The sequence below is a fragment of the Sceloporus occidentalis genome, unplaced genomic scaffold (assembly GCF_023333645.1).
Source record: "Sceloporus occidentalis isolate IW3139 unplaced genomic scaffold, rSceOcc1.0.p SCAF_4, whole genome shotgun sequence".
In the NCBI taxonomy this organism is placed as follows: Eukaryota; Metazoa; Chordata; class Lepidosauria; order Squamata; family Phrynosomatidae; genus Sceloporus; species Sceloporus occidentalis.
Window position 1 is genome coordinate 190,268,728 of NW_028316984.1, and position 12,543 is coordinate 190,281,270.

Sequence of the window (12,543 nt, forward strand, 5' to 3'; positions counted from 1 at the left end):
AGGTGTTATGTTGCCTCTAGATTTTCTGGTGACCAATCTGGGTGCCATATTTTGAACTAGTTGAAGTTTCTGAACTAGGTACAAGGGTAGCCCCATGTAGAGTGCATTGAAGAAATTGAATCGAGAGGTTACCAGTGCATGTACTACCGTTTCTAGGTCCCCTGGTTCCAGGAAGGGCCACAATTGGCATATCAGCCAAAGCTGATAACAGGCAGTCCTGGCTCTTGCATCTATCTGAGATGACAACTGGAGGGACAAGTCCAGGAGTACCCCCAAGCAATATTTAAACTGGAGGGATGAGTCCAGGAGTACCCCCAAGCAATATTATAAAGCTAATGGCTTGTTGGCTTGCTGCTTGATAAGGGGATAATAATAATAAGCTACTGAGCTACTTACCAAAGGTCAGTAAAAGAGATATGTTAGCCAGAAATTTGCTGACTTCCCTCTTTTCCCCTTACTGTCTGGTTTCGGTGAGTGTTTTGAGTTCAGGAGGGCTAGATGTCAAAATCTGCAACTCAACAATATTTGTAACAGAACCTGAAGTTTCACTTCTTGATTTCTGCAAGCAAGTGATTATGCAGTTGGAAATGTCAGCAAGAGATGATAGCAAGTGTCGTATGTAATAGGAAATGCTTTCTATGGAATGTCCGGGGCGGAATGAAGTCCAGCCTGTGTTATTCTAATGTTATAAAATAAGGATGTGGATAAAGATTGGGGCTCGCAGGTTTTGGGAAATGATTCCCCTGTGAGTTTTTGGCCAAATTAAACTTGTTTTCCTATCCTACCTTGGGCCTCGGTTTTCAGTTATTTGCACCCTATATCTGCAACAATATCAAAGATATAGCCAGGAGCTCTGGTGGTGCAGTGGTTAAATGCCTGTGCTGCAGCCACTCACTCACAAACCATAAGGTTGCGAGTTCAATACCAGTGAAAGGGCTCAAGCTTGACTCTGGCATCCTTCCGAGGTTACTAAAATGAGTACCCAGGTTGTTGGGGGCAATTAGCTTACAATTTGTAATGCTTAAGTGCATTGATAAGCGGTATAGAAATGTACTTGTTACTTGCTATTGCTAAAGCCGTGTGAGTCTGTACAATCAGTATGTAGAGAGATCTTGTAGTGCCTTTGAGACTAACTGAAAGAAAGTAGTTGGCAGCATGAGCTTTTGTAGACTTCAGTCTACTTCCTCAGATATGTGAGAGCTGGAGGTGAAGAAAGTGGACAGAAAGAAGATAAACTCACTTTATTAGTAGTAGTAGTAGTATTAACATTTATGTACAGAGCATGTAGGATTTGCACAGTGCTTTACATAGTAGATATCAAAATGAAACAAGAATAAAAACCTGCCAAACGGCATACAGTCTAAAACGTCAATATTGCAAAATTAAAACTTCTCTAAAATAATACAGCAAGCACACAATCAAAACATAAACATCATGACAAATTGACAGTGATATGGAATGTGTCACTAAACAAACTTGTTGTCAACTTGGCCTTAAAATTGGCCAAGGAAGTAACAGTTCTCAATTGGGTGGGGAGAAGATTCCAAGCATACGGAGCAGTATGGGAGAATCTGAGCAGGGCAGGAGAAGAACCTTGGCTGAGTTAGGAGACTGGTGTCATAAGATCATAATGCACTGGGAGGATGATAGGAAGAGATGAGCACTGACAAGAAAGAGGGAGCCAGTCCACGAAGAGCTTTAAAAGTCAACAGAAGAAGTTTGTAACAGATTCTGAAAGGAATAGGGAGCCAGTGAAGGGATAACAATAAGGGGGTGATGTGATCAAAATGACGGGGAGAGAAGATGATCCTGACTGCCAAGTGTTGCACAGAAATTAAAGGGCCATGGTAGGATTGAGGAAGACCCACCAAAAGTGAATTGCAATAATCCAAGCACGAGACCACCAGCGCATTGAGTAATGTTTTTGCCATCGAGACAGAAATAAAAGGTCTAATCCTGGCAGGATTGTAGAGAAAAAATCTACATGACTTGGCAGTGGCCTGGATCTGCGGAACAAACAATAAAGAAGAACCGAACAAAAAGTCCAGAATATGAGCTTCATTCACAGGTTGAATAACAGTATTGTCCACAGTAATTGTAAAGGAATATTGTGAATATGGCTTAGGTGGAATGACAAGTAGCTCTGTTTTGGCCATATTAAGTTTCAGACATTGGTGACTCATCCATTTGAGATGTGGTGCTATGGAAGAGTGCTAAGGATACTGTGGATGGCCCAAAAGACAAATTGGTCCTTGAGTGGATCAGGATGGAAATACCAAGATGATTAAATTGAGGCTGTCGTACTTTGGCCTCATCATGAAAAGGCACAACTCATTAGAAAAGACAATAATGCTAGGAAAGATAGATGGTATCAGAGAGGAAGACTGTGCCCCTGATAGATAGACTCAATTAAGGAGGACATGGGCCTGAGTTTGCAGGACCCAAGCAGAGCATGGAGGATAGCGGGGCTTGGAGATGTCTCATTCATAGGATCACCATGAGTTGGGATTGACTCGAAGGCAAATAGAGGTCTACAGATAAAGTTGTTGTTGTTGTTGTGCACCGTTAAGTTGTTTCTGACGCATGGTGACCCTAAGGCAATCTTATCATGGGTTTTTGGGGGGGCAAGATTTGTTCAGAGAAGGTATGCCATTGCCTTCCCCAGAGCCTGAGAGAGTGTGACTTGCCCAAGATCACATAACAGGTTTCATGGCCAAGCTGGGAATCAAATCCTGATCTTCAGAGTCATAGTCCAACACTCAAATCACTATGCCACTCTAACTCTCTTGTTAGCTGTTCTCAAATGGACTTTGACTCATGGTGTCCTGTGGATGAGATATCTCCAAGACCCCTTTTCCTTCACTATTCTGCTCAGGTCCTGTAAATTCATACCTGTAATCTCCCTAATAAGAGTCCATGCATCTGGCATGTGGTCTTCCTCTACTTCTACTGCTCTCTACCTTTCCCAGCATCATTGTGTTTTCTAACTAATGATTGATGCCTTCTCATAATGAGCCTCACTTGATCATCTTGGCTTCCAGGGAGCATTCAGGTTTGATCTGTTGAAGTAGCCATTTGTTTGGGTTTTTTGGCCATCCATGGTATCCTCAGCACGCTTCTCCAGCACCACATTTCAAATGAATTTATTTTCTTCTTATTTGCTTTCTTCTCTGTCCATGTCTCATGTCTGTACATGGTGATGGGGAATACATTATCTTGGACTATCCTCACTTTAGCATTCAGCTGTATGTCTTTGCACTTTAGGTTCTTGTCTAGTTCTTTAATAGTTGCCCTTCCCATTCCTAGTCTCCTCCTGATTTCTTGACTACAATCTACTATGTATACATATACAGTAGACTACTAAAAAGACAAATAAATGGGTCCTGGAGCAAATCAAGCCTGAATTCTTCTTGGAAGCCAAGATGACTAAATTGAGGCTGTTGTACTTTGGCCATATCATGAGACAACATGGCTCACTAGAAAAGACAATAATGCTTGGTAAGATAAAAGGCTGTAGGAAAAGAGGAAGACCATATTTCAGATGGATAGACTCAGTCAAGGAAGCCACAGCCCTGAGTCTGCCAGACCTGAGCAGGTCTGTTGAGGATAGGGTGACTTGGTGGTCTCTCATTCATGGGGTTGCCATAAGTCAAACCCAACTTGAGAGTAGTTAACAACCACAGTAAAGGTTTTATGCTGCCCTTTCTCCAACAGCTCTGAACAATGTGCTTTATTATCCTGCCCCCTTTTGTCCTTGTACACCCCCCGCCCCCGAGTTATGCTAGCCTGTCAGAAAATGGCCAATTTGCTACTTTCTGTATAGACTCATGGCTAAAGAAAACACAGAAGCAAAACACAGAAGCAAAATCTTCCATGCCCCTGTGCCACCCTCACCCAATATATTTTAAACCATCAAGCATGTTGAAGAGTTGTGGACAGCTTGAAAAGTCTGTTGTGGAATTGTCATTGATCCTAAGAAAGTTACTGCTCCATCCATAAGGTTTTGAGTAGTGACTGTCAGGACAATCTTAAACTGATTTGGCACAAGCTTTAGTGGACTGCAGCCAACTTCAGACCATGGAAGCTTATGCCAAATAACACTTGTTAGTCTTTGAAGTGCCCCTTGACTCCTTGTTTGTGCTGCAATGGTCTCAAGACAGCTGACCCTCATCCCACTCCATGCTTTGTAGCTGTGTGGGGATTGCAATTGTGCTTTCCCTGCTTCAAACCTTAACTTCTGATTACTGTGGAGTTTATCACACGGGATGGATCCCATACAGAAACTGGATTTAAACTGGAAAAAAAGCTGGAAAAGTGGGTAGTTTTTCAGACGACGTTCTGGGTTAACTTGAACCGAAAGTAAAACAAAAACAAAAAAACCCGCAAAAGCGGGTTGTATTTCAGACGAAAGTAAAAAGAGGTGAGTTTTGTCTACTTTCTGTTTGGGTTTATGTCACATTAACCCTGTCGTGTGTGAAAAACTACCCGCTTTTGTGTGTTTTTTCTGGTTTTAAATCCCATTTTTGAATGGGATTTTTGCAGTTTGCCCCCATGTGATAAACTCCTTACACTCAGTATTTATACAGTATTACAGTGCATCCTATGCTTTGTACACTAAGCCTGAGAGACAAAGTGGAGTGGTGCTTTGAGCGCTGGACTATGGCTCTTAGAAGTCAGGGTTTGAATTCCCACTCAGCTATGGAAACCTACTACATGATTTTGGGCAAGTCACACTCTCTCAGCCTCAGAGGAAAGCAAAGGCAAACCCTCTCTGAACAAATGTTGCTGAGAAAACCCAGTGATAGGTGTGCTTAAGGGTAGCCATAAATCGGAAACAACATGAACACTGTTAGGAAGGATCGAATTAGGGGAATTTATGAGAGGCGTGTCCTAACAATGCACACAGCGGGGTCGGGTCCCTATGTGTATACCAGAGGTCATCTAGACCAACCCCAAGAGAGAAAGAGACTCAAAATGCCAATGAGTTCCAATAAAAATATAAAACATTTATTAAAGCCACACAACAAAGGGGATCACACACGCACACACACATTCAGTGCTAAAGCAAGGGAGGGGAGAGATTCGGGAGTAAAGGAGAAAGGATAGAGGCACCGTTGGGCTAATTACCTTAGGAGTCTTCTCCAAAGCGACGGATGTGAGGGATGGTGAATGGTGAGACACGGCCGTGAGAACGGGAAAAGAAAGTGGCAGCCATGGTGGCTAGGAGCTGAGTTCCGGCGGGCAAAAGCTAACAAGAGGCCTGATGACAGTGAGCTTGGCTTCACTCAAGTGATTTCAGCAGAGCCCAAGGCTCAAGGAATGCAAGCTTGGAGCAGGATGCTCTACAAGCAAGTAACTCAGGCTCGGAACTGAATCTACAAGCCCACTGGAGGGTTGGAAGTGGGGTCCTTATATACCCCTAAACATAACCTCAGGCTATGGCAGCCTGGGGAACAAAGGCTTGATGACTCTATCTTTGTTTAAGCTGAAACATACACAATGGATACACAAAGAGAAGGTCTGGCACTTTTCAGGGGGAGACAAATATCTTGATGGCAGAGCTGTTAAGTTAATCACTCGCTCATTGAGAAGGAGGCTACCTCTATTGTCCTCTCTTCTTTGGGTAGCCAGCGAAACTAGTATGGCAACTCCCAAAACTGCTTGCTGAAAGGTTTAAATTCTACCTTTTCCTGGGACCAAGCCTAGCAAGACAGCTGGCTACGTGGTCAGCTCGCTTTTAGGGTAATGGCGGCTAGCGATGGGGTCAGTCAGGGGTCATAGATTTAGATCACATGGCACCCAAAATTTATATAAAACCAAACTTGGTAACAACGCACACATCAACACTAAGCCTATATGGACATATGACAGTGCCTTGTATTGAATCAAACAATACATTTATCAGGCCCATTATTGTCTTATTAAAGCTCTGCAGGTTTTGCATAGAGTTCTTCCTTTGATTTGCTACTTTGAATTATAGAAATGCCTACAAGTAGATGGGTACCAGGGGCAGAAATAATATGGAAACAGTAGGGATAGGCTCCTAAACCACAGAAAATAAAAGTACTTCAACACATTTCAGCAAACATTTTGTTCAAAACGATCTACAGCATATGTGCCTGTGAAATGAAACACCCAAGTCAAGAAAGCCTTAAATAAGTGAACACAAACATTTTGAGCCTTCTAGAGACCTCTTGCAAGCTTCTTCAAAAATGCTTCCAGGGATGATTTTTGGTTTTGCCGATCTCCATTTTTCTTATGGTTTCCATTTTTGTGGCCAAATACTGTATATAATTACGCTTTTTCCTAACATGCTGGGAGAAGCTGATGAGGCAAGCTTCTCTCTGTTTTTCTGTTCATAAATGCTCATTGAGTGATTCTATAGTTAGCTATATTTACCTTGCTGGTTGTAGGCAGGCCTACACAGCTACAATAGGATCAGCTAGACTAGACTCCCATTCTTTCCCATTCATCATCCTCTCAATCCTCTCACTATTCTCTCAATACCAATGCTGCTAAAAACCTTCTAGCTGGACATAGAACGATGGAGAAAAAGAAGACTAGAAAGGGCCATCTGATCTCAGAAACTTGGATGGAGACCACCAATGAATACCAAGCGCTGTAGAGTATATTTTAGAGGAAGGGACTAGCAAAACCACCTCTGAGTATTCCCAGCCTCAGAATACCCTATGGGAAATGGACGGGGTCATTATAAGTTGACAGGGAACTTGAAGGCACATACATACACACAGAGCTGAATGAAAAGATAACCCCCCTCTATCTCCACACTTACCATGGGTGCTAAAGGGGAATGGACCACGTGGCCAGATATTCTTGAGGGATTGGGAAAACTTTGCAACAGAGGAAGAACTTTTCTTCCAAAAATTCTTGACGCTGTTGGAAGTGGTGACAGATGTATGGGCAACCTTGCTGCATCTTCCTGATACCCCAGATCATTATTACGTCTTGAGACTGAGTTGGAGAAATGGCAACTGCCTCTCCAGTGTGTCTGGGAGTCAACAACAAAGTGGCTGTTTCTGGATGAAGGTGTGGTAGAAAAATTCAGTACTGAGAAATGTTGGCTCAGCTGTGCTTCATGTCCTTTTAACGGACAATGTAAGATTAAAGCTGACACCTTTTGCGTGCAAAGTATGTGCTCTGCCAGTGAGTCCCTCCCATATCTTGTCTGAAGACTTTTGAGGTGACTCAAAAGCTTGAATTGCATTAATCATTTCAGCTGAGTAGCATCACATTTCCTTTATGTCTCACTCTGTCAGTGAGAGGGAACTGTGCTTTCTACCATAAATACCAGTTTCTGCGGGCTGATAATCGTATCAGATTATCCCACAGATTTCATTATAAATTATTCAGTGTGTAGTTGAAACAAGATGACAGTATCTGCTGATAGCATTATCTGATGTTCTGTATGGTGAAAGTGCCACCAACCTCATATGGCAAATATATTTGTGGCTGTATAACAGTCTTCTTCACTTTGATACTTACTACATGTGTTGGACTGCTCCTCCTAGCATCTGCAGCCAGTACGGTCAATTGCCACATTATCTGGAAATTGTGGAAGTTGCAGTTTAGTCTATTTGGAGGATGCTAGATTGGAGAAGGATAATAGTATATAAGAACCTGTGGCAATTTCTTCTGGGTTGTGAATTGTCAATATCAGAAGCAATGCAGATAGTTTGCCTAATCCCTGATGTATAATTGTTTCACTACCTAGGCTGCTGCCACACTGCAGAACTAACACAGTTTGACACTGCTTTAACTGCCATGACTCAAAGCTGTAGAATACTGGGATTTGCAGTTTGTTGTGACACCAGAGCTTTCTGACAGAGAAGGCTAAATAGCTCACAAAACTACAGATCCCAGAATTCTTTAGCATTGAACCATGGCAGTTAAAATGGTATAAAAATGCATCGGTTCTGCAGTGCAGATGGCGGGGAAAGGCTAGTTCTACAAATTTAATTGAATTGTTTTTATTCATGTGATAAAGCTTGCCTGGTACAGGAACATTGTCTTTTAGCAGATTTTGATTAATGTGTAGAAATAGGACTCTTAAAATCTGGCTCCCTAGTAGAGCGTTGTTGCATTTGTAATTGGCAGTCCACCAGAGAATCTAGGGAAAGCAGATAGTAAATTTTCTGAGTAAATGTTTCACTTCCAGTCAGAAGTATGTCTAGCTCCTTCTTCACCAAAAGTTTCCAACACATTGGTTCTTGGAGCATGTATGAGGTGGGACTTACATTTCCTTACCTTTTTATTTTGGCTTTGGGTAACTGTGGAGTATTCTACTTGGTTTTTGACTATGTCTGTTAGTCAGAAATTCAAACAGGAACTCAACACTTGAGCAAGAATAACATAACAAACCACACATGTTAGGGAATGTGTTATAAACCTCTGCACTTCTGCAGATTAGAAGCGACTTTGATCGCTTATTAGTCCGGAATTTACCCATAGACACAAGACATCACGGCTGACTTGCTCTCGAAGAATCTGGAGTGACAGCCATGTGCCTCCCAAACCTGACTTGCAAGTGCTGGGAGAGGCTCTGTCCTGCTTTGCTTTTGGGAAGCAAGCCAGACTCTCAGCATGAAAGTACAGCATCCCACGGAGTTACAGGGAGGTAGTCACAGTTCACCAAGACATCGGCTAAGCAGAGATAGTCCAGTATAGTCCAAGTCATACATGGTTCAGTACACAGTGCAGGCAGGTAGTCCAAAGGGTAATTCAGACAGGGATCCAAGCAGAATTCAAAGCAAGCAGTCAGGGAACATGACGCCAGTACTGCTTCTTCCAAGAAAGTTTGTTTGTCAGCAACACTCATCTGGAGAAGGTACTGGATTATTTATAGCCCACTCAGTTCTCATAGGTGCTCCCTAACTGAGCGTGTTTCCTATATAAGTGTTCTGAGCATCTGTGACTTTCATTGTTCTGACGTCTCTCGGATGGGGTAGGTATGGGTAAGCCTGCATCTTCCTATGAGGGACGTGGCTGCTGGGGACTCTGCTTTTGTGACTGCAGACCTAGCATGGGCTCTCAGACTCTCTATCAGAGCCTTCATTCTCTGACTCAGAGTCCATCTCAGGATCCTGGAGGCAGGGAACAACAGGCTAGATGTTAAGTATTGGAAAACTTTCACAGAAAGTCATCCTGACAGGTTTTACTCAACAAGTTATGGAAATACTCTTTGGCTGGGAGACTTGCCTATTGTATTGGGTTGCGGTGTTACACACACTCACATAGAAGTCATTCCTGTTCAACGTAGCTTGTTTCTGAGTAAATATTAATAGGATTGCATTGCACACCTCATTTCTTAAACCTCTGCCTGGAATGTTGTAATGCTAAAACAAAAGTGTAATCCTTTGTACGTCTGCTTTGAGATAAATTCCACTTAATTTTATTTACTGTATTTATTTAAACAGGCCTTTAAAGATCTGACAGGCTTGGTTTTATTGGGGGATAAGAGGGTTGGTTTTAGATTATTAATTTTAACTCTGTATGTTTTAAATTTTATATTTGTAATTTTTAAATTATTTTTATGAATTTAATTGTTGTGTTTTATATATGTTGTTAGCCACCTTGGGTCCCACTTTAGGAGAAAGGCGGGATAAAAGTAAAATAAAATAAAATAAAAACTGCAAATAGCCCCCACCTGTCAAGTGAGTTAAGATAATGTAAGGCAAGAGGCCAAGGATTTTATTCTCCAATAAAGCTGTACAGAGAAAATCTGAATTAAAGCAAGCTGGATTCTTGGCGATCTACACTCTGGCTTGTTCTCAAAAGTGATATTTTGTCACTGTCAAGTTCTAAATTTTACTGTAATGCAAAGATTATTTGACTATACTGAACAGATAAATAATTTCTTCCAGATTTGTGGTTTTAAGATGTTTCAAAATGATGAATGGATAGCTTAATCCCAGAAGTCAACTTGTTTTTTTTTCAACAAAACTGCCATTGCAACCAAAATAATAATAAATCTTTCTGAGAACGGTGCTGTCCCTTTCCAGCTTCAGGTTTATTCTTCCCATCCAGGTTCTTAGAGCAGTTTGTTTTTTGAAAATTGTATTTTAAAAGCTTTTACCCAAATCAAGTTTTCTTGAATCAAGTTTTTTCTTAAAGGGGATATATCTGCATGGCAGGTTTATCTATTTTATTTTATTTTACCAAATATTCTTATTAATGCATAGTTTACCTCTTTTCTGCTTGCACATTCTACCTAATTACTTCTTGGTTTGCAGAAAACCTTGGTTTGCTGTTATATCTCAAGAAACTATGGACTGCATTTGACCTGATAACTGGATTACATCCTAGTTTGCAGACTGAATGCAAACCTTTGTTTGTTTGTTTGGATAAAACAGCTGACTATAGCTTGCGGCAAACCAAGAAACGATTAAATGGAGCAGAGAAGGGGAATGGGTGCAAGTTCATGATCCAAAGACTTTCTTTTGCTACAGGTCTAATCATTTTAAAATGTTTAGTTATTTAAGATTTTATTATAACACACAGTTGGCAAATGTCCTCGCAGTTATAAACATAAAAACACAAATCAGTCCATCAGTAAATCAAACTTTTGCATGCCTACTTCTTCCATTTCAAACTAGTTATGAAACACCATGAGTTTCAAAAGTGGCTTGCCATGTCACAGGAAACCCTGTTTCAAAAACCCAAGTTCAAAACTTTTGTGAGTGTGTGGAACTATTTGAAGAGATCCTGAACACAGCAAGTAAAACTATTAAAGTTTTTGGCTCTGGTTTAGTTTTGGTCCTTTAATGTGCAAAATTTCAGTGCATCACATTGGAATGTGTTTCTCTAAGTGGGAGTCTTTCTCCCCCTCTGATAGCTTATCTTTTCTAAGCTTTACACACAGCATTATAAGAGAGCTCTTTATTTATAACCTTTCTTTTGCAGACTGAAATCTGGATTGTAATCAAGTTGAGACTGAAAAACAAGCCTTGCATTGATGACTTAGGGAGACGTTGAAGGACACTTTCTTTTCTGTAGCAACATTATTGCAAGCTATTCAAGACAGAATGAAGTGCCTGGTTATGTTTTTGAAATGTTAAAATTTTCCAATCGGTCATATTTTCTGGGTGATGAGGGTTTTTTTGGTCCAGATTTCTGAATGATTCTTCATAGCTGGAATAGCAGGAATCAAAATGCAGGGGCAGGACTCAGCAGAAATGCGCAGTGGTATGGAACTTTCAAGACAGTCATGTTCAAATGTTCTGCCAGCAGAGATGTCTGCCAGTGAAAAGACTGATGGAGCTGATGAATATTACCTAAACCTAGCTAGAAATCTTGATGAAAGCTTGGAAGTGGAGAAGGTTCAGAAAAGTCTTCCTAGCAGCAAGAATGGAAGTGTGCATGAAGCATCACTGGAAATTCCTCCTGACACCAGCGCAGTGGAAACCAGCAGTACATGGGGTGACTTTGAAGCATTCAGTGAAGCCAAGCTGAGGAACATAAGCGACACCCCAGAATCTTTGCAAAAATTAAGTGAAAAACAAGTTTATATGAATGGTGTCGATCTCAACCACAATTGCACCACTACCTCATGGACTCAGTTCTTTTCTCAAACGGCTAGGCACAATGGAAGAGAAACTTCTACTAATGTGAAGGTATGTTTCGATAGGTTAAGACCCTGATTCACTTAGAGTCCTCAGCTCTTTTCTGTTTTTTGAGAATGCTATCATACATGTTATTTCCATGTTATTACCATTAAGCAACCAGCAATCCGGAAGGAAGGTTTTACTTTGCAGCATGCTGCAATAAAAAATTGCAACATCATTTCTGTCTTTTTCTTTGCTGTATGGTAAAAATGGTTTAGCTCAAGAAGACAGTGGAGGGGGTGGGGTGGGGAATCGTTGCTCTTCATAAAACTGGAGAAGATATCCAGATTCATACATTCTTCAAATTTCTCCCCTCCGCTGTGTTACTGCTCTTATCACCAGATAAAAGGATCTTTGTGTTGGTACAATTCGTTTTTTGTCTACACAGTTTGGTATTTCTTGTACTTAAACTGTAACTGTGCAGTTAACTCGCAGTCCTTGTTGTCTTGGCCTGTAAAATTACAGCAGTCAAGTGAACAACTTTTTAAATAGAAATCATTGCAGTTTACTTCTTGTGAGATACAGATTTTTTCTAAGTACCAAAGTACCAAAACAAATTAATCAGGACAAAACAAATGAAGCAGCAGTTCCCAATTTATTCATTACAATCTTGCAAGAAGGGCTGTCTCAGGCAAGAGGCACACCGTCTGAGGTTTTACACAGTATTTATAAGACATTTTCTGTTACAATATTTCTATCTCATTTTTTATTGTCCAGATCTAGACATGTGATCAATTTTAAGACCACCTTTTTAAGTATGTAAAAACTCCACCCATAACATATCTCATCATATGTCTCATGACCATTTAAATTAGTCATTATAGATTCATAGGTGTGTTCTAATATTCATCACCCCCCCCCCCCCCATTACGCATGCTCAAAAGGGGATATCTCTTGACTTTTAGTAACCCAACCAAAAAAA

General features: G+C 40.9%; 1 protein-coding gene across 6 annotated transcripts in view; it reads left to right on the forward strand.

Moving 5' to 3' along the window:
• CLBA1 (clathrin binding box of aftiphilin containing 1) overlaps nucleotides 1-12,543 on the forward strand; it is a 33,063-nt gene that overhangs the window by 4,450 nt on the left and 16,070 nt on the right. For 5 of the 6 annotated variants that reach the window (XM_089522689.1, XM_089522687.1, XM_089522692.1 and 2 more), the window contains exon 2: nucleotides 10,921-11,630. In XM_089522689.1, the coding sequence (XP_089378815.1) occupies nucleotides 11,169-11,630 (462 nt within the window). In that variant the 5' untranslated portion in view covers nucleotides 10,921-11,168. Of the gene's footprint in view, nucleotides 1-8,799; nucleotides 8,846-10,920; nucleotides 11,631-12,543 lie in introns of those variants that run through there. The other variant, XM_089522691.1, reaches the window with a different exon arrangement.